The 23,109-nt window shown below is 41.1% G+C and overlaps 1 protein-coding gene across 1 annotated transcript in view; it reads right to left on the reverse strand.

Moving 5' to 3' along the window:
• LOC131490371 (laminin subunit alpha-1-like) overlaps window positions 1-17,644 on the reverse strand; it is a 137,888-nt gene extending 120,244 nt beyond the window's left edge. Inside the window, 4 exon segments of the mRNA XM_058692674.1 lie at window positions 16,328-16,440; window positions 16,630-16,800; window positions 17,520-17,613; window positions 17,615-17,644. Coding sequence (XP_058548657.1) covers window positions 16,328-16,440; window positions 16,630-16,800; window positions 17,520-17,613; window positions 17,615-17,629 — 393 coding nt within the window. The 5' untranslated portion in view covers window positions 17,630-17,644.
• Between the last annotated feature and the right edge of the window lie 5,465 nt (window positions 17,645-23,109).

The raw sequence follows: 23,109 nt of genomic DNA on the forward strand, positions 1-23,109 counted from the left end.
CGGATGCAGGGCTAGAACTCACAAACTGAGATCATGACCTGAGCTGAAGCCAAGAGTCGGATACTTAACTGACCGAGCCACCCAGGTGCCCCAAAGGGTTTTCTAAAAAGTCAAATATAAGTTTGAAGAAAACACAAAGAGGTCAGGCAGAGCTCTCCAACTCTGGCAGGACCCTCTATCCGCCTCTGGAAGATGGAACAGGTCTGTCCCACATGGCCCCACAACCCGCACTTCCCCCTTCTTTCCTCAGTCTCAGAAACTTCTGGCTACAAACATTTGGAAATCAACTTCTTTCCACTTCATCTGCTAGAACTCCCAAAGGCCTATGGTGCCCTAGTCGTTCTCGCAATGGTTTGCGTGCTTCCGATCCCTTCTCATCACTAATCATGAGAAAACAGTGTCATCACACCCTATGAAAGTAAAGGGGGCTCCTAATCATTAAGCCTCCCAAATCCAAGTGGCGATACCATCCAGAAAAGCTGTGTAAATCTGCACTTGACCGACTCCACTAAACATTAACCTATTAGTTACACATTTACAACTCCTAGAAACAATAATTATGTGTTTCTTTCCTTTGGTCACGAAATCTAGCCGAATCGTTTATAGTTTTAGCACTAGAGAAATTAGAAAGCATTTTATTTTTTGTTTTTGCAAGATTTCATTCTTTGGTCTATGTCCTATTTAAAGATTGTCATTTTTCTTTGATACATCTAACTTCACTGAGCATCTATCACTTGTCAGGCATCAAATGGATGGTTATCACATTTAAATGATCACACTTAAAGCTTTTTAAAAAAAATATCTAAATAAGTGTCTCATGCAGGATGGCTTTTGTTTACTTAAGAAAAATGTGGTGAAAATGTAAAATGGTGCAGCCATTATGGAAGACAGTATGGTGGGTCCTCAAAAAATTAATCATAGAATTACCATATGACCAAGCAATCCCACTTCTGAAAGCAGGGACTCAAACAGATACCAATATACCAATGTCTATAGTGGCACTACTCACAATACCCAAGAGATGGAAATAACCCAAATATCCATCAATGGATAAATGGGTCAACAAACCCTGGGATGTCCCTATTCAGCCTTGAAAAGGAATGAAATTCTAATACATAACACAACATGGGTGAACGTTAAGGACATTATGCTAAGTGAAATAAACCAGATGCAAAGGATAAATACTGCATGATTCCACTCATATGGGTCACCTCAAATTCATAGAGACTTGATTATTCACCTAGAGGTAAATAGTGGTGATGATTTCACAACAGTGTGAATGTACTTAATGCCACTGAATGGCACGCTTAAAAAAAAATGGTTACAATGGCAAATTTTATGTATATTTTACCACAAGAAAAAAAAAGGATGGGAAAATAGAGAGAGAAAAGTAAATGGCATGAAGATTCAACTTTTCCTGGAAGATGGAGGTTTCTAAATTGCACGTGAGTAGAACACATTATTTCCAGTCAGGGAACTCTGGAGAAGCCCATGAAGCCACGTGGAGGTCAAGCAAACAGCTCAGAAGGGACATCGGGAATCTCATCTTTCCCATGACCTTGTTTCTGTCTTTTTTTTTTCAACGTTTTTTTTTTTTGTTTTTTTTTTTGTTTTTTTTTTATTTTTGGGACAGAGAGAGACAGAGCATGAACGGGGGAGGGGCAGAGAGAGAGGGAGACACAGAATCGGAAACAGGCTCCAGGCTCCGAGCCATCAGCCCAGAGCCTGACGCGGGGCTCGAACTCACGGACCGCGAGATCGTGACCTGGCTGAAGTCGGACGCTTAACCGACTGCGCCACCCAGGCGCCCCAACCTTGTTTCTGTCTTGATGGTACTTCACAAAATACAAAATCCAAGCCCCAAACCACTCAGGTTGGAGAAGGGAAGGAGGCCCTGGCGATGCCTTGACTGAAGACCCACAGTTCAGACAGACTACTTTCCTCCCTGGAGCTACTTCCTGAACCACGAGCTGACTTCTGGGAAGCCCTGTTTCCTGCCTGGCCCGTAGGTAAATCTGGTATAAAGCAATAAATAACCCCGAATAGTGGCCACCTCAGTGGAGGCCTACTGCCTGGTTACGTTACTGGCTTTCCTGTGCTTCTACTGTATGAAGAACAAAGGTAAATATCCTCTAATAACAGGCCATAAAACACTACAGAAAAGAGAAAATTTTAAATTATAAGACGGATGACAATTTTCAGTCACCCTCTACATATGAGGGGGAAAGTTCTTAGAAACTTGTGAATATGTACTACATCAGTCACTTGATTTACTTTTAAAAACTATGATTAAGAGTCCAAAGTTGATCAAAAACTATTATAGAGGGGGTATATGGGAACTCTTATCCTTTTCACTCAGTTTTCCTATAAATCGAAAACTTCTCTGCAAAATAAAGTCTATATTACTTTGTCAAAAACAAACTATTTACACATGACTATCGTAGTTATCACTCTAAGAAAGCTTAAACCACCCCAGTTGGCTAATGGGTGGTTTTAAGACTTCACCAAATTTCTCAGGATATCCGGTGTGGACAGCTGTGACTCCCCAGCTAATAATCTGCAGGTTTTAATGTGATCACACAGCTTTTCCAGACTTCATTTCCGTACCTTATGGCGCATAAAGGGCAGGTCAGAGGGAGCCAGTGCCCTCCAAGTATCTGGATACAAATCTCAAAGGGATCCCAGGCCTCAGGAAGTGCACTGGCATAAACAGGCTGCTGTCCAGGTCACTAGGGATTTTCTACCTTTATCGCTCTGGCAACTTTGCCTGTCATCTCACCAAGAATAATGCTCACAGAGCAAGACTTCCAGATTCACTCTCCCCCAGGTAACACATTTTAATTTCTTACCATCTAGAGAATTATAAAACTAGATTTGATGTTTTCCACAAGTCAGGCTTAAAATGATAAATCTATTGTCCCCACTGCATGATTCACAACGAAGAACGCTAATGCGAATCGATACGTTCTTTACTTGTTCCGCATTGCAAGTGTGGTGTGAAATAATGCATAGGAAAACACTTCATAAGATGCTCACTATGGCTAGAAGGTACCACTATCAGAGTTTTTGTTACTTTTCTCAAGTGCCATAGTGATTCTTCTGACAAGTGGTACCTCCCCAAACAATGATATTTAGAGTTAATTCAACGTCTTGCTGGCTGGTTACAAGAGGAGTTGAAAATTCTGTCCTGCCTCTTGCATGGATGTTCAAATATCTAAGAGTGTCATGTTACAAGCAATTTGATGGCTCCTGTAGAGGTGAATAATCATGGCATAATTTATACCTGTGAAGGTAATAGACAAGGATAAATAAACATTGTTTAAGCATCTGAATTCAGCCCAGTGCCCCCAAATATATGTCCAATACAGTGACATAAATCAATAAGTATTTGTTACATCTGAATAAATGCATGAACAAATAATAACAAATAAACAAACAAGCAAATAGTAGATGCTCTGCTATTCGATTAGCAGAGAACAAAAATCGAAGGGAAATGTTAATCTCTGAGCTGCTGAGGGTTTGTGAGACACACACACTCACTGTCAGAGAGCATATAAAATAACAAATATTTCTGAAAAACTAAGGCAGTGAAGATCACATTTGAGGGGCGCCTGGGTGGCTCAGTTGGTTAATATCTGACTTCGGCTCAGGTCATGATCTCACGTTGATGAGTTCGGGCTCACTTCAGATGAGCTCGAGCCCTGCTTTGGACGAGCCCTTCTTCTCTCTCTCTCTTCCTCTCTCTCTCTGCCCCTCACTCACTTGCATCCTCTCTCTCTCTCTCTCAAAAAAAGAAAAAAGATCACATTTGAAAGATGTTTAAGCTCTTTGACCCAATAATCCCATTTCTCGGAATCTACACTAAAATATAATCAGACCTTCAGTCATAAAAATACCCAAACATTTGTTGCAGCATGACTTTATAAAATTGGAAATGCCTTATATGTCCAACAATGGGAACAGGTTGAATAAATTATCATGTACCCAGATGGTGACCTATTATTCTGTCATTAAATATTGTTACAGGAATTTCGAGGATGGCCATGAAGAAGAAGTTTGTACTGCCTGGCCCCCCCGGAGTAAACAACTAGAAAACTGGATAAAGTATACAAAAGAGTGGTTCTAAAAAATCAGGGAGGCCTGAGTGGCTCAGTCAGTTAAGCACCCAACTTTGTCTCAGGTCATGATCTCACGATTTGTGAGTTCGAGCCCCACATCGGGCTCTGTGCCGACAGCTTAGAGTCTGGAGCCTGCTTCCGATTCTGTGTCTCCCTCTCTCTCTGCCCCTCCCCCGTTCATGCTCTGTCTCTCTCTGTCTCAAAAATAAATAAACGTTAAAAAAAAATTAAAAAAAAAAATAAAGTGAGAAACTTCCAGAGGAGTTGGTGGTGGGAGGGGGAGGGGGAGGGGCTGGTAGAGCGCAGACTGGGAAGGCACAGGAGGAGGTGGTGGGGCCGTGGAAATGGTCTGTATTTCTATAAGGCTGTGGCTTACACATGTGTCTGTAGGTGTCAAAACCCATCCAACTATACCCTTACGACGGGTGCATTTCACAGCGTGTAAACTGTATCTCAATCAACAGGAAAAATGAAAGAAGACATTTATTACAGGACTGAATGTACTATTTTAGCTCCATAAATATGCCTTTCCCTAGCTGCTCTCCTGTGTACCCTTCCTCATTCCCTGCTCCCTTCCTTCACTCCCTTCATTTGGGTTGTCTCCCTGATTCCCTAAGCTTCCCTTCCTTATGTTCTCCAAGCACCCTCAACCCCTATTCCACAGGACCAAAGAGGTCTGCTTACTTGCCCATTTCCCCCACGACCAGAGGCCCTGAAGGCCAGACTCGGCCTTAAGTAACAATCAAAGCAGCAGTGATAACAACCAATATATAAGGAAGCTACTGTTTGTTGCGTACCTTCTCTGTGCTAAGGGTTTTCCCCAAATGCCATCACTGTCTTGTTCATCAAGGAATCCTGAGGCCCTAGCACCCAATAGGCAGAGATCATGAATTATTAAATATATACTGTGTTCTCACCTAGGATGGAATAGATCAAAAGGTAATTCCTAAGGCACCTGGGTGGTTCAGTCGGTCAAGTGTCCGACTTAGGCTCAGGTCATGATCTTACGATTTGTGAGTTCAGGCCCCGCGTCAGGCTCTGTGCTGACAGCTCAGAGCCTGGAGCCTGCTTCGGATTCTGTGTCTCCCCCTCTCTCTACCCCTCACCTGATCACACTCTGTCTCTCTCTCAGAAACAAATAAACATTAAAAAAAAAAATCTAAAAAAAAAGGTAACTCCTGGTAATTAATATCACAAGTGATTTTTTAGAAACCTTTTGCCTTGTATTTTTTTATATTTCAAAAATTTCCACTTCTATATCAAAATAAAGGATGTTTCTGCACAGAGAAAGGTCAATTGAAGACATTGAAAACAAAAGAGCTATTCTGAGGTATAGCTGAGGTATTCATGAGCTCCTTTGTTTTTTTCTAGTTGTCCCAGCTTTATTTTTAAGGATAAAGATGCTGCAGTTTGAGTAGATCACTAAGTAAAAAGAAAGAAATAAAAACCCAGCAAACGCTAGAATGGATTCCAACGGCACCATATTTTCCAAAGAAGTATTTCTTCAGAAATTAAAACTTATCTTTATAACAGGAAGAAATAATGATTTCAGAACAGACCTCTCTCTTTCCATACATATACAAAAAACTGTATTTTGAAGTCAAAATAACTGGGGACAAGAAAAGTATATTGAGACAGGGTCTCAAAACCTGCACTGATTTCCCAGAATCCTCACCAAGGCCCAGTCTAAGAAGCCCTGTTGAGTAAGACATACTGTATTAGTGAGGCCAATCCTCTGACTTTCAAAACAAAATAAGGGGCTGGGGATGCTAAACGAAATGTGCTAAATGGCAATATGCTTATGCTTGACTGTTCAGCAAACTATTGATAATACATAAATGATAAAGCTCAAAAATAAATCTTGTCAGGGCACCTGGGTGGCTCAGCTGGTTAAGTGTCTCACTCTTGCTTTTGGCTCAGGTCATGATCTCACACATCCTGAGATCGAGCCCCGTGTCCGGCTCTGTGCTGACAGTGAGGCGCCTGCTTGAGATTCTCTCTCCCCCTCGTCCTCTGCTCCTCCCCCACTCATGCTTGCTCTCTCGGCCTCCCTCTCGCAAAATAAATCAACATTAAAAAAATAAATCTTGTCAGGAAACAGAAGTCTGCACAGTCCTTGAAGCCTGGTCTCAGTTAATTTCACTTATTCAGCTCACCCGCCAGAACATTGAACAATTCAAGGTATAGTATTTGTGTCCCCATTTGATCCTCTAGCTCTTTAGGACACCAAAAGATAAAGGCATGGCACCTAAGACGAGCTGTGGGAAGCTGGCAGAAGAAGTCCCTCAGAGACAGGCGTTGTCAGAAGTATGAGGCAGGGGCGCCTGGGTGGCGCAGTCGGTTAAGCGTCCGACTTCAGCCAGGTCACGATCTCGCGGTCCGTGAGTTCGAGCCCCGCGTCGGGCTCTGGGCTGATGGCTCGGAGCCTGGAGCCTGTTTCCGATTCTGTGTCTCCCTCTCTCTCTGCCCCTCCCCCGTTCATGCTCTGTCTCTCTCTGTCCCAAAAATAAATTAAAAAAAAAAAAAAAAAACGTTGAAAAAAAAAAATTAAAAAAAAAAAAAAAGAAGTATGAGGCAGTCACAGTTTGACAACAGGCCTCCAACTGTTTCCCCCTCCCCCGCTGACAGGCTGGGGTGGCTCCATGTTTCCTCTACTTGAATCTCCCATGACTTCAATGACTGGGTGGCCCATAGCACCCAGGGAGATGCTGCCACATGACTCTGGAGGCCAGGTCTATGTGGGGACACGACTTCTGGAACTTTCTCTGGAACATTTGTGCTGGAGCCCTGAACTGCCAGGTAGGCATTCTGCCTTAAGGCTGCCATGCTATGAGGATGCCCACACCAGCCCACATGGAGAGACCACACAGAGAGGTCTTGAGACCACATGAAGCCCCAGCTGCCCCAGCACCCCCTTCTCAGCTGCCCCAGTACCCTCTTCCCAGCTGCCCAGACCCCTCTTCCTAGTTGCCTCAGCACCTCCTCCCGAGCTGCCCCACCTCCAACCCCTATGCCTGCAACCTTACCCATACACCCACTCAATCAAGCCCTTCCTGAAATACTCACCCATAGAAACTGGGATAAATATAATGAATGCTGCTGTTTGAAGGCATAAAGGTTCGCTGTGATTTCTTACACACTAGATACACAACAGATAACTGGAGAAGTTGTGTATGAAACAATAAAATGAGATAATAAAAATAGGAAAACAAAAGAAAGACCTATCTACGAGAGTAGCAGTTTCACAGAGAACAGGATGAAAAAGATAAAAATGCATGAAGGACAAGGATTTTGTGTGGCTTACTTCAGACCACAATGAAGAGCTTAAGATTTCTTCCAATCTATTCTTTTTGCCAAACAAATTCAAGAAAAACTTAACATGTGAAATTGGTTGAGTATAAAGTAACAGAAAATTGAAACAGAATGAATCATTTTGAATCAATGCAAGTATACGGTTAACAATAATTCCTACCACAGTTTCCAGGAAGGGTCTTTGCCTGACCTCTTTTAATGAACAGCCAAGACTCCCCTGCAATGAGAAACTCCAACTTACATGCAATTCTTGTTCTAAAAATCTTTCAAGATTTTCCCTCTGAAGACTGTGAAATCTGCCTGTTCTTTTCTTATTTACCCTGTCAGTGTGCTTAGCAAACACCTTCTATTTGGATATGACACAATAATAAACCTAAATCTAGTTCTGGTCAATTTTTCAGAAATTTTAGGGAAAAAACAACAGACATCCAAATTAATGAGGTTTTATAAAACCCAGCAAACAAGCAGCTATTGTTTAAAGGTTCGTCTAAAACAAAGGCCCTTCTGTGATTATGTTCCCACAACAAAGTGCCACTTCCTAATTAAACCTACACAGAAAATAAAGCACTGCTTCAAAGGGCAGTTTTATTTTCAGTGCTATAGGAAACATTTCCTTTTTTTACGAAACATATTTTATCTTCTAAACGAACATTACAAATTTTGACTCACAAATCTGACCACCTCCCAGTGACACTTTTTTCCCAGGTTTAAAAATTTTCGAGGGAGAGTACAACACATTGGCTCATTTTCCTGCTTCTTGGCCAAAAAACACATGGCCGCTAGCACCCAAATCTACCAGTGACCGTAGGGAAAGGACCCCCTGAGTGGCAACATGAAGAAAGAGAAACAAGGGAAGGGTTTAGGAAGACCCTGAACTATCCCACATCAGGAGGAAATTCTATGAGATCCAGCCAGTCTCCCCGTAATAGGAAAACAGTGATAGGAGACCAGGAACAAATGAGGTGAGACAGTAGCATAGTGTGGAAGGAACCAGAAGTCCCGATTTCCAATCCCAGCTTCAGCACATACAGCCACTTAACCCTGGGTGAGCCAGTGAACCGCTCTGTGCTGCAGTGTGCTTACCTCCAAAGAGACCATCTGTATTCCAGGACTTTTGGGGAGAGCAGATAAACTAATATGGATGAGGAAAAAAATGCTTTGTAGTCTATAACCTATACTTATGTTAGTATGTATACAAATATAGATTCCTATATATATTCATTGTATATAAGTACACAATACATAGATTATATGTATACAATATATACATGTATAGATTTAATATGCCATATATAGATTCTATACCTACTGTATATAATTCTATATTATATATTTTTATAAGTTCTATATGATCCTAAATTCTATATGTTATCGATAAGGCTTCCAGTCAACAGCAGGTCAGTAGTTGACTTATACATGAATTTTCAACTGCACAGGTGGTCAGTACCCCTAACCCCCACACTGTCTAAGGGTCAACTGTGTAAGTCCTACACATACATATCATATATATATGTAAAATACATATATGTTCATATACAAGGTATATGTATAGATTCCTATACACATATAGGCAATAAATATTCCTTTTTAATGGGATCATCAAAATAAAACTAAACACAAACTTGCAGTATGAACCTTGAAACTGATTTGTATTCACTGTATTACTTCATTGGCATACATAGGAGATCAAACTCTTTTTTTTAACCCAGTTATTACCCATGACAGAAAATAACTAAAATGTCAGGCATGGGGATTCTTACGCAAGTAATGGGTAAACCATGTAGAAGAATATTAATGTACTTTCAAAAATTATTAATAATGAGTTTTAGCTATGTTGGGAAATGCTACAAAGTTAATAAAACATCAGGACACAAACATATATGTCAAAAGTTTCAGCTGAAGGGATCGTATTGCCCATTGATGAAGACAGAGCCCAGGCTCTTGAACCCCAGTGAGTTCTACTCTTGAGCAAGTTACCTGAACTCCCTAAGTCTCAGTTTTGTCATTTGTCAAAAGGAGATCATAATAAGACCAAACTCATAGTGTGAGTATGAGGATTTGATGATGTAACACCCATAATAAATCTGTTATACATGATAGCATTATTGCAGCATTATTAAATACACAGAAATCCATGCAAAAGCCTAAAAGCAATATGCTGATGTTATTTTGGTTGCTTTGGAGTGAAGGGATTATAAGGTTTTCTGCCTCTTTACACTTACCTGAACCTTCTAATTTTTCTACCATGAGGCCATGTACTTTTCTAACTAGGAAAAAAAATCATTTTTGAATTATGAATGTATATCTCAACATCTGCATAATTGCATCCTTCAACCTTCTCCTACTAGCTAACTCCAACCAGATTATATCAAGTTCTTGGTTAACCTTTTTTTGGTGATATCTAAAGATCTTTGGGACTTCAAAGTCACTTGTGGACTACAAATATGGCAGAAGGAAAGGAAGCTCACATTTATTTAGCGTGTGGAGTTTGTCAGGTGCTTGACTAGGAACAACATTTCATCCTCAATGCTGTGACCTTCTACTTTGTAAATTATGAAAGCATAGTGCCCAGTTACACTTTACACATCTCCATGGCACCACACAATCAAGAAGTAACAATAAATACATATATAAACAAAGGAACTGCCTCCCTTTTCCTCCACCACTGTCCTTCTTAAAGTCACGGTACCAAGGTATCACCCTGTATGGTCTCTAAGCCAAGATCTAAGGACACATACCCAGTCTGTCAATGTATCAAAAGGCACTCCATGGTTTGCCCATGAAAATTCCAAATTTTGCATTTTTATTCCAAAGCTGATCTAAAAACTTACTATAAGCATATTCAGGATCTGGCCAACCACGGTGAAACTACTGTTCCAGGGTTCAAGGCCGTGTCTCTGTGTTTACATGGTTGCAATGGCACAAGTGATGACCTACTGAGAAGACAGTATCTGTGCTGGTTGCAATGCAACTGCAAATCCACCCTTCTATACTCTGCTTTGGGGGGCTTTGAGTGGAGGTAATAGTAGGAGGCCAGAAGACTGGAAGGCAGCCTCCCCCACGCCTCTAGATGCCAATAACCCAGTCGCTTCCCCTGGTTCCCCTTCAGCCATTAGCATCCCCGAGTTCCCTTGGTACTCTCTTCCCCAGTCCTCCAACACTGTTTAACCTGTTCCTCGTGCTAGATACATCCCTGTAAATAACTGGTGTGGTTTCTGATTTCCTGATTGGATGGACCCAGCTGGTACAAAACAGCATGTATTTCACAGTATACCAACTTTCAAAAGTTGTAGTAAAATATACATGATGTAAAAAATGACCATTGTAGCCATTTTAAGTGTGCGGTCCATTGGCACGAAGTACATTCACATTGTTGTGCAGCCACGTCCGCCATCCACCTTGAGAACTTTTTCACCTTCCCAAACTGAAAGTCTGCACCCATGAAACACTGACTCCTCAGTCCCTCCTCCCCTCAGCTCTGGCAGACATCATTCTACTTTCTCTCTCTCTAGAGAGAGAACCACTCGGGTGCTGCATAGAAGTAGACTCATGCAGGGCGCCTGGGTGGCTCAATTGGTTGAGTGTCCGACCTCGGTTCAGGTCATGATCTCGCAGTTTGTGAGTTCGAGCCCCGCATCCGGGTCTGTGCTGACAGCTCAGAGCCTGGAGCCTGCATCCAATTCTGTGTCTCCCTCTCTCTCTGCCCCTCCCCCGCTCATACTCTTTCTCTCTCTCTCTCTTCTCTCAAAAAGAAAAAAGAAAGAAGTAGACTCATGCAGTATTTGTCCTTCTGTGTTTGGTTTATTTCACTTAGCATGTTTTCAAGGTTCATCCATGTTGCTGCATGTACCGGAATTTGCTTTCTTTTAGCTCACCAAACTCCACACCCGAAAAACAAATAACCCAGTGAAGAAATGGGCAGGAAACATGAATAGACACTTCTCTAAAGAAGACACCTGGATGGCCAACAGGCACATGAAAAGATGCTCAACGTCGCTCCTCATCAGGGAAATACAAATCAAAACCACACTCAGATATCACCTCACGCCAGTCAGAGTGGCCAAAATGAACAAATCAGGAGACTATAGATGCTGGAGAGGATGTGGAGAAACGGGGACCCTCTTGCACTGTTGGTGGGAATGCAAACTGGTGCAGCCACTCTGGAAAACAGTGTGGAGGCCTCAAAAAATTAAAAATAGATCTACCCTATGACCCAGCAATAGCACTGCTAGGAATTGACCCAAGGGATATAGGAGTACTGATGCATAGGGTCACTTGTACCCCAATGTTTATAGCAGCACTCTCAACAATAGCCAAATTATGGAAAGAGCCTAAATGTCCATCGACTGATGAATGGATAAAGAAATTGTGGTTTATATACACAATGGAGTACTACGTGGCAATGAGAAAGAACGAAATATGGCCCTTTGTAGCAACGTGGATGGAACTGGAGAGTGTGATGCTAAGTGAAATAAGCCATACAGAGAAAGACAGATACCATATGGTTTCACTCTTATGTGGATCCTGAGAAACTTAACAGAAACCCATGGGGGAGGGGAAGGGAAAAAAAAAAAAAAACAAAGAGGTTAGAGTGGGAGAGAGCCAAAGCATAAGAGACTCTTAAAAACTGAGAACAAACTGAGGGTTGATGGGGGGTGGGAGGGAGGGGAGGGTGGGTGATGGGTAGTGAGGAGGGCACTTTTGGGATGAGCACTGGGTGTTGTATGGAAACCAATTTGGCAATAAATTTCATATATTGAAAAAATAAATAAATAAATAAATAAATAAATAAATAAATTGTCTGTAAAAAATAATAAATACTGAAGTTAATGCCAAAAAAAAAAAAAAGAATTTGCTTTCTTTTGAAGGCAGAATTATATTCCATTCTATTTACGTACCATACTTCGTTTATTCATTCAGTTACTGACAGGCACTGGGGTTACATCCACCTTCTGGCTATTATGAATAATGCTGCTATGAACATGGGTGTGCAAGTATCTCCTTGAATTCCTGCTTTCTGTTCTTTTGGGGATATATCTAGAAGAGAATTGCTGGAGCATGTGCAAATTCTCTGTGTAACTTTTTGAGGGACCACTACACTGTGTTCCACCACACTGTACCATTTTACATTCCCCCCAGCAGTGGACCACGATTTCAGTGTCTCTGCACCCTCACCAACCCTCGTTATTTTCTGTTGTATTTTTGGTAACAGCCATGTCAGTGGGTGCAAAGTGGTATCTCACCGTGGTTTGGATTTTCGAATTTGCCTATTGATGAAAGATTCTGCCTGGTGTCTAAACTTTGAAAGTAGTGGGTCTCAAACTGCAAATCCTTGGGTTCTTCTACTTGGGTTCCTTCTACCATAAGGAATACATTCAAGTGGAATCAGCAGGGCCTAAAAAAATGCTGACAAGCATTACATTCAAGATACATCAAATGGTGTGCCTGGGTGGCTCAGTTGGTTAAGCATCCAACTTCGGCTCAGGTCATGACCTTGCAGTTGTGGGTTCGAGTCCTGCGTCGGGCTCTGTGCTGACAGCTCAGAGCCTGGAGCCTGCTTTGGATTCTGTGTCTCCCTCTCTCTCTGCCCCTCCCCTGCCCATGCTCTGTCTCTGTCTCTCTCTCTCAAAATTAAATAATAAACATTGAAAAAATTAAAATTAAAAAAAGATCCATCAAATGTACATGCTAGTTCTCTCACTCAGAATGACTTCTCTAAAATTTTAAGTTGTCACAAAAGATCTCTGACTGAATTCAGGGGTATAGTGCTGAAGACCAAGCTCCGAAGTCACTTGATAGTGAGGAGGAAGTAGTTTGTTATGTAGACTACTCACAAATATGTTAGGATTAACATTTGTTAAAGTGAATCTTAAGCTTTCTTTTTCTTCCTTCCTTCTTTCCTTCTTCCCTCCCTCCTTCCCTCCCTCCTTCCCTCCACTGAGGTCATCATCTGGCTGTTCCTGAGTTCAAGCCCTGCATGGGGCTCTGCACTGACAGCATGGAGCCTGCTTTGGATCCTCTATCTCCCTCTCTCTCTCTCTCTCTCTCTCTCTCTCTGCCTGACTCCAGCTTGTGCTGTCTCTCTTTCAAAAATAAACATTAAAAAAATAAAATTAAAAATTAAAAAAATTAAAAACCAGTGGAGAGTAATTCAGATTAGAAGAGATTTAAGAAGTCTAACAATCAAATGTGAGAAGTGGTTTTAATGGATCCTGGTTTGAAAAGGAAAAAGAGCTACAGAAGACACTGTTGGATAAACGGGGAAAGTTCGACACGGATGGTGAAATAGTTATTAGGGAATTGCTCTTAATTTTGTTAGGGCTGCAAATGGCATGGTGTCTCCTCAGGACAAATCTCTTAACTTTTTGAAGCTACAGAAAATATTGTATTGGTACAATATCATCATGACTGCCATTCGCCTGGAAACTGGGAAGCTGAAATCAAGATTGCAGAATGTTTAACAATCTCTGAGGCTCAGGGGTGGGTATGTGCATGCTTACTGTAATATGCTTTCTACATATTAAAAAATGTTCATAATAAAAAGGCTCAATAAATAAATAAATCTGAGAGAGACTTGCGTAATGCACTTTTTAAAAAACTGAGAGCATGACAAAAATTTTACACTGTCTAAAAAAGGTAAAGAGGGGCGCCTGGGTGGCTCAGTCGGTTGAGCGTCCAACTTCAGCTCAGGTCATGGTCTCGCAGTTCGTGAGCTCGAGCCCCGCGTTGGACTCTGTGCTAACAAACAGCTCAGAGCCTGGAGCCTGCTTCAGATTCTCTCTTTCTCTCTCTCTCTCTCTCTCTCTCCACCCCTCCCCTGCTCATGCTCTGCCTCTCTCTGTCTCTCAAAAATAAATAAATGATTTAAAAAAAATTTTTAAATAAAAAATAAATTAAGAAAAAAGGTAAAGACATTTCTGAGTACCAATTAGTTTAAGTAATCTTAATTTGGAAATTTATCTAAAAAGCACTAGAAATTACCTAGAGGTCTATAACTATGTAAACATGCCTATTTTTGAAATATGCTTTAAAGACCGAAAACTGATGAGCCTCCTTGAATTCCTCAAGCCAACTCAGCTCAACCTAAAGCAAAAGAGATCCCTTCAGAGTGAAATCAAATATGACACATTGCATGATAAACGACAGTCTAACATGGATCTGAAATCCAAAAGTAAAATGTCCAGCTGTTAGTTTGCCCCTACACTCCATATACTATCACATTTCTGATGGTGAAAACGGCTGTGTTTTTCCCCTTGAAGATAGAAAACAAACTGAAAAGGCGATGGGAAAACCAAGATCTCCTGCAGTAGAGGAAGAGATTCAATTTCTCACCATTGAAATAAAAACAGGCCAGGCCAAAATGGGGGTTCTTTTCTCTTTTGCTTTAGGGAGGTTTACAAATATTAAGACATGACATAATAATGCAAGACATATGGCTGAAAACAACTGAAAGTGTTATTTTACTGAAATACTATGAACCTAAACATGGGGAAAAATCTCCTGAGCCTCACCTTTTGCTACTTTATTTACTGTTATTATTAGAAATAATACATTTTCTAATAGGCCCTGCTAATTCCACTTGAATGTATTCCTTATGGTAGAAGGAACCCAAGTAGAAGAACCCAAGGGTTCCCAGAAGAACTCAGATACATTAGAAATAATACAAAAGTTCCTTGTATGTGAATATACACACCATCACCTTGTCTTCTACTTAAACGCCTACACATTTCAAAAACTATTACTTATTTGGGGCACCTGAGTGGTCTGGACGTTCGAGTGGTCGACTCTTGATTTCGGCTCAGGCGATAATCTCACAGTCATGAGATTGAGCCCTGCACTGGGCTCTGCGCTGACAGCACGGGGCCTGCTGAGGATTCTCTCTGTCCTCTCTCTGCCCCTCCCCTACTCACGCATGGGTACACTCTCTCTCTATCAAAGTAAGTAAATAAACATTTAAAAAAACCCAAAACTAATACTTGTTCAAAGAATTATAATTATTTGTCATTAAATTTTCACAACTCCTATTTCAACCCTGCAGTGCATATTTCAATGATTTGTCTCTTTGAGCTTATAGTTAATGTGATATTGATGAGTTCTAATGTAAGAGAAATTAAATGGAAACAAATAAGAATGCCACGCAATGGCTTTTCTGGAGACCTCAAATTTGAGATTTTGACAATAGCCCAAAACACCTGCCATCTCTCTTTCATTCCTTCCTCTCAGATTTCTTTCCTTTTCCTTCCCTTTCCCAGAAACATCGGGACAACCAAGACCCATATCATATTTTTCTCCGTTCTCCTATGTGGTCTTGAAGCAAAGCAAGAAGACACGGGCATGGCTGGAGCCATTTATACCTTGTCTTTCCCAACTCGTACTGAAGGCTTGCTCACAGAAGTGAGGACAATCCATTACTCTGGGACTCACCGACGGCATGACAGGGCCGGAGCATGGCCAACAGGAGTCACATCATCCCTTTGGTTTCCTAGCCTTATTTTCTACATACAACCCTTATGCGATACCTTTGCACAGTGATAATAGTAAGCCAATAACCTCAAAAGGAACTCTGCGTTTTGTCCCCTCACCCCCAGGGTGTCTGACGACATGTAGCACACAGTTTGATATGATATCCCAAACAGGTGAGCGTGCCCCGCTCACCCAGATTCCAAGAACACCAAACCACGTGGACACAATTTCACCCATATTCTCGCAGATACCTGGGAATGATAAATGCGACAAGAAATAGACTACTTCTGTGTATAACTTGAATTCACCTGGTGGAAAACAGTCTGACCAGAATGTAAACATGCTCAGACACAAGCCAGACTTTCTGGAAGGGCATCGGGAGAGCACAACTCAGCAATCCATAGACATCCTTCAGTGCTTCTGGCCCGACCTACCTGTCTTAAGTCCAGAGTGATTGTGACCCAGTGATATTCTCTCCCGTTTTGAATACTGGGGCTTTGCCACCAGTTGTTGGTCCCATCGATTGCATGGGATATTGGGTGGCGTTCTGCGAAAAGAAAAAATATAGGCATTCCTCTCAGCTCTTTAAAGTTTTTGACTTCCCAATGGCAAGGCTAGTGGACATGAGTGGCGGTGAAGGTGAACACAATGTTCGTGACTCCTAACAGAAGCCTTCAGTCATCATTTCTAGAGGTACCAGTCCCCAAGGGCACTTCCGAATAGGAGCGACACTTGCCTTTGGGGTTGGTGCTGTCCGCGTCGCAGATCCGGCACTGTGCGTTGCGCACGGGTCGACCGGGCACGTGCTCCACAAGCTTGCAGGACATCTCGGGCCCCCGCTCCCCACAGGTGGCATTGGTGCTGATGTGCGCGTTGCTGGCAAGATTGAGAATGGCAGGAAACAGCCCTGAAAGTCAGGATTCACCAAGTCAGCTCAGCCACTTGAAATCGAACGAATGGGATTACTTCACCTCACTCTGCAGGTGACTCAAAAAGAGATTTTGAAGTCTGTGTGCTGAGGGAAGGAAGCCTTACACCGAGCAGCACATACGGCGGATTCAATTATATGAAATTCTAGGACAGGCAAAATTCATCTATGAGGAAACAATCGGAACAGGCAGTTGCAGGGGGTGGCAATTGATGGGCGGGCGACATGAGGGAGCTTCGGGGGGTAATGTTACATTCTACATCTCGATAAAGGTTTGGATTACACAGACGTGCTGTCATGAAAAATCACAGAAGGCACAAGTCTACAGTGTGGGTAGGTTTGAGTATTTCACTGTATGTACACCTTACCTGAAAAACAAAAAAGAATCAAACAAATATTGACGTACGTGCTTAAAAGTTTAAGAGCAGGGGTGCCTGGGTGACTCAGTCGGTTGAGCGTCCAACTTTTGGTTTTGGCTCAGATCATGATCTCACGGTTTTGTGAGTTCGAGCCCCCAAGTTGGGCTCTGTGCACTGATCACGTGGAGCCTGCTTGGGATTCTCTCTCTCTCTCTCTCTCTCTCTCTCTCTCTCTCTCTGCTCCTCCCCCACTCATGCCGTCTCTGTCTCTTTCAAAATAAATAAATAAAGTTTATTAAAAAAAAGTTAGGACCAAAGCATACTGATATCTAAACTCACTTTGAAATGCACCAAAAATGAGCTGGGTTGATGGACAGAAATGGAATACAGGTGGTAGAGAAAGAGTGAAATGTTCATTGTAGGATCTGGGTGGGTGGAGAGGTGTTCATCGTACAATTCTTTCCACTTCTCTGATTGAAAATCTTCACAATAAAATGTTGGGAAAATAGGTGTCAAGACAAGTTTCAAATGATCCAATGCATGTATCTGCCAATGAAATTCAAACACCTTTCACTTAAAAGAAGGGCACCCATTCTCTGTCCGCTTTGTTCCCGCTGCCTCTGCCAGTACTAACCTGGTCTTTCCCGTAATCATCTAGGATTTTCCCTGCCTTCTCCTTTTTCTTTACTGCCTATGTTTGTTGGTGAATAAGAGTTTACAACACTATGATCCAGGTTTCAAAATTCTCTTCAGTTCAGTAATAATCTTTGCCTTTGTACACTCCTTTTTGTCTTGAGTGATTTTTATCTTTAAGCAACTGGTCCAAACTATTCAGAAAACAATTTTTGGATGACTGTGGGAGGCAGAATTGCTTTAGGGTCTTTGGAAACTTGGCTATATCTTGTTAAAAGAAGATAAGAGCAATGAAGATTCCATAAAGATCGAGAAACAATGGTGTACAGGACACTGAAGAGGCATTCTACCTAAATGATTTTGTGTACTGAGACACAAAACTTCAGTGAGGGGGCAGGGGGGTGTAAGCTAAGGGGGGTTTCTCTAATTTACTCGAGGTTGATCTCAGATCACAGGAGATAATCTTTTCTTTATAAAGAACAAAGAGTCAATGTTTTCTCTGCAGTGTTTCTTTTCCAGTAAAATCTGAAAAAGCACAATATAATCTTAGTAATATAGAAGGAATTCATGTGTTCAATTTTTATTGTTTAGGTAGTGCCTAATGTTTTCAATGAGCTTTTCTAATATAGATATTGTAATCACTGAATTTACAAAACTCAAATGGTGTTTTTGGTAAGGGTTACTGCATTAAAAAAAATTACTATGCATCTATTTAAAAAATAGATGCCACAGGGGCATCTGGGTGGCTCAGACAGTTGAGCATCTGGCTTTGGCTCAGGTCGTGATCTCGCAGTTCATGAGTTCAAGCCCAGCGTCAGGCTTTATGCTAACAGCTCAGAGTCGGGAGTCTGCTTTGAATTCTATGCCTCCCTCTCTCTCTGCCCTCCCCTGTTTGCTCTCTCTCTCTCTCTCACTCTCAAAAATAAATAAATAAACTTAAAGATAAATTAAAAAAAAAAAGCCACATAAAACAGAACTACCTATCAATAGTGTTCTATCCCAGGAGAATGACCTTGTTCAAGTCAAGAGGCCCTTAGCCTCTCAATAGAAAATAGTTATTGAATGTTTGTTTGTGTTCCAGATCATTACTCCTAATTGTAAAACACAATGCACACTTATATCCTATACAATATTTAATATATTATATATTTTTTCACTGTGAACTTAAAGTTGGTTATTTTTATCATATTCCTTTAAAGGGGATTCTTTTTTAATTAAAAAGGCTTTGTGAAGAAACTGATGAATTGTTATGTGTAATTATGCAGTTCCCTAAAGTATTATTTTTATCCACCAGTAGTTAGACACTTACATTTTATGTACTGATCTGGTTCCTAAACCAGATTCTTGCGTGTGGTATTTACATGGTAGGAGGAGCTGATATTTATTCTGTTTGCTGCTGAGGTAAATACTAATTTTCTCCATCCTTTAGGAGATTACCATTAGAATTACCATTCTAGTAATCTGGTTTGAATGTATCTTAGGAGGCAATCATTTAAAATATAATATGGTTTGGGGTCCCTGGGTGGCTCAGTCGGTTAAGTGTCTGACTCTTGATTGCAGTTCAGGTCGTGATCTCACAGTCATGGGATTGAGCCCCAAGTCGGGCTCCGTGCTGAGCACGGAGCCCGCTTCAGATTCTCTCTCCCCCCCTCTCTCTCTGACCCTCTCCCCTGCTTTTGCGCTCTCTAAACAAACAAAGATAAGAAAAAGAATAAAATATGATTTTAAACACTGGTGTTTTATCCCTAGAGCTAAAACGATATTTTTCTGGCTCTATACCACATGTATGCGTTTAGATCTGCAGTACAATCAACTCTATCCATTCCCTTGGCACAGATTAGCCAAGCAAGAAAAAGAAACCAAGGTCACAGGAACCGATTTAGCGATGCGTTTCTCTATTGACAAATACTTCACATGTTGACTTAGCAAGTGCTCCCACTTCTTCACCCCCCCCTCCAAGTGCTCCACATCAAGAGAACTCCCCGCTTCCTGCCCAGGGGGCCCCTCCCACTCTGGAGAACCTCGGTGGCCTTGAGTTACAGGGGGCAGCTAGGAGTGGTGAGGGCACATGTTCTCTGTACTCAGAAGTCCCTGCTCCAAGTCACTGATGCAAAGAAGCGCAAACCTCGTGAAGGTAAACTGCACAGAATTTGGTTGAATAATATCTCAATTATAGTAATCATCATCAGGTAGTTCTTTGTACTAGATAGGCTTTAAATTTTTTTCATGCTTGTTTATTTATTTGTGAGACAGAAAGAGACAGCTTGAGCAGGGGAGGGGCAGAGAGAGAGAGAGAGAGAGAGAGAGAGAATCTCAAGGAGGCTCTAAGCTTTCAGCACAGAGCCTAATGTGGGGCTCGAACTAATGAAATGGTGAAATCATGACCTCAGCTGAAGTCAAGTTGGACGCTTAACTGACTGAGCCACCCAGGTGCCCCTGTACTAGATAGGTTTAAAGAATTTCTGTATGTCCTTACCTTGCTGGTATCATACATACACTTTTAATACAAGAAAAAAGAAATTCCTTCATTAGTATGCTTGAGTAGAAAAACCTTTAAATCGTTTTAGTGCCATAAAAACATCCTGGCTGTAGGGGCGCCTGGGTGGCGCAGTCGGTTGAGCGTCCGACTTCAGCCAGGTCACGATCTCGTGGTCCGTGAGTTCGAGCCCCGTGTCGGGCTCTGGGCTGATGGCTCGGAGCCTGGAGCCTGCTTCCGATTCTGTGTCTCCCTCTCTCTCTGACCCTCCCCCGTTCATGCTCTGTCTCTCTCTGTCCCAAAAATAAATAAAAAACGTTGAAAAAAAAAATTGAAAAAAAAAAAACATCCTGGCTGTCTTTCACTAAAACTAATCTTTCTTCTCAGATAAACTAATGTTTGAAGAAAAAAAACCAAAAACGATTCACTAAACATTATTCCCTGCATGAATACATTTACTTTCACTTCACAGTTATAAAATAATTACTGTTCCCTATTGCATATGACCGCATCTGCTAGAAGAAGAAAAAAAGGAATACACACTAGAAAAAGCATGTGTTAAAAATAATTTTTTTAAGGGGCGCCTGGGCAGCTCAGTTGGTTAGGCATCCTGACTCTTGATCTCGGCTCAGATCTTGATCTCAGGGTTGTGGGTTCAGACCCCGTGTTGGGTTCCATGCTGGGTGCAGAGCCTACTTTAAAAAAAAAAATTTTTTTTTTTTAAACACCTCAGGTTGCTGAATCATTTCAAAGACCACTGAAATACCTCAGTAAAGGGAAACTACCCAAGCTTCAAGTTGGAGGAGGGACAGGAAATCAAAGGGTGAGAAAGGGCCTCGGGATCAAGAATTTAGCAAGAGCAAACGTTTGATTCTATGCATAAAAATCAAAGGCAGAATGAAGGCTACAGTAGGATACGTATGTTACACAGCTAGGACTGGCTACTAAGTCCTAGCCATGGACTTAATAAATTAGACTATACATTTTTGTTGAGAGACATTATTTACTTTAGTTAGTGTTCCTGTAATACTAATCTGTATTTTTCTCTCATTCAATGGGACACACAATGGAATCATTTCTCTATGTGTGTATTTAGCCAGTAGCTAATATAAAGCCAAACTCCACTGAGCATGAAATAAATTCCTTCTCATTCACCGGTGTTGTTTTTTTTTTTTTTAATTCCCTTTCCTCACAGCCTGAGTACATATGGCCTTCTTAAATGCATTTTAGGACTTGTCAATCTAATGGAAATTCCCTTATTAATATGAGGTAAAAAATAAAAATAAAAACAACTGCCACAAGCTGGCAGGCAACAATGCTACTACATATAATTACCCAAGTTTTCATCTGAGAGACTTCCCGATAGCTTAATAATTCATTGTTAGAAGTTTCTAGATGTTTTTCTCAGCAGCAAATATTGTTGCTGCCTTAAAACCGGAGTATCTAAAATGCTGATTACCCTGAAGCTAATTGCAACATCTTTTTCATCAATATTTCTCAAATGATTCAGGGTCGGGGGTTGAGGGCCTTAATGCATTTGTGTGTAAGAAAAGCTTGAGTTTTTCCAGTGAGGTTTGTTCTCTGCTTTGGAAAAAGAAAAAAATAGTTTTGAGTTCTATATAATGCTAGTATATGATGCTATACTAATCCATACTCAAAACCAATGTGATATCCTGAAAAGAAAATGATCTGCAATTCTTAGTTAAGGAGTCTAGGGCAATAATTTCAGATCCTTTTCTTCCCCAGAATGGAATTAAAAATTATGAAAATTTTATGGGGTTGAATAATCAAAGTGGCTTTTGCTGTCAGGAGTTTTTATTTTGAAAAAATAATCAAGGCTATTTATTCGATCATGGAGAAATTTGGAAAAATAAGAATGTAAGTTCATGAATTAAGAAATTTGTGATTTTTTTTTAAATTCAAATCCATTTTGTTCTCCATTTACTCTAACCTCACCCATTTACCCAAGTAAACTTCTATAAATAAGTAAATTAGAGAAGGCTAGTATTAGAAATAAACCACTCTGGGGAGCCTGGGTGGTTCAATTGGTTAAGCATCCATGTTCGGTTTAGGTCATGATCTTGTGGTTCATGGGTTTGAGCCTCACATCAGGCTTTGTGCTGACAGCTCGGAGCCTGGAGTCTGCTTCTGATTCTGTGTCTCCCTCTCTCTCTGCCCCTCCCCTGCTCATTTTCTGTCTCTGTCTCTCTCTCTCAAAAATATATATTCTTAAAAAAAATTTTTTTAATTAAAAAAAGAAACTACCCTGTGTGCCAGCACTCTTTGAATCATGGTAGTTGCCTGGTTGACCAATAAAAACAGCACCTCTAACAACTACAAATGGCATCATTCAGAGAAAAATTCTGGAAGGATCTAACACTATTCCAGGATAATAACATCAATGTATTCTAATAGCTTAATATCCAGGTTAATAGTATTAAAGTATTCTAATGACTTGAATTTTAGGGAGATGATGATTTCACTTTTAGTAATGTATCCACATGAGTCCAAAGAAGCAGGTGAGGATGTTAGGTTAAGTTCAATAAACTTTCCGTGAGAATCTCTTAGGATCAAAGCACTAAGGCAGGCACCCCCTCTGAGACACCAGGATGCCAGATCTGGGCTGTTCCTAACCCTGGGGCTCTCACAATCAGGAGGGAAAAACAGGCATCTACTCACAGATTCTAGTAAGAATAATATTTAAAATGCAGCAATATTTTAAAACATATTAGAGGAGAGAGTCTAGAACAAGAAATGCAGTTAGGGATAATCCAGGCAGATGGATGAGGGTGTGTACCCAGGCAAAGTCAGGTCTAAAAT

This window comes from Neofelis nebulosa, chromosome 11, assembly GCF_028018385.1.
Source record: "Neofelis nebulosa isolate mNeoNeb1 chromosome 11, mNeoNeb1.pri, whole genome shotgun sequence".
NCBI lineage: Eukaryota > Metazoa > Chordata > Mammalia > Carnivora > Felidae > Neofelis > Neofelis nebulosa.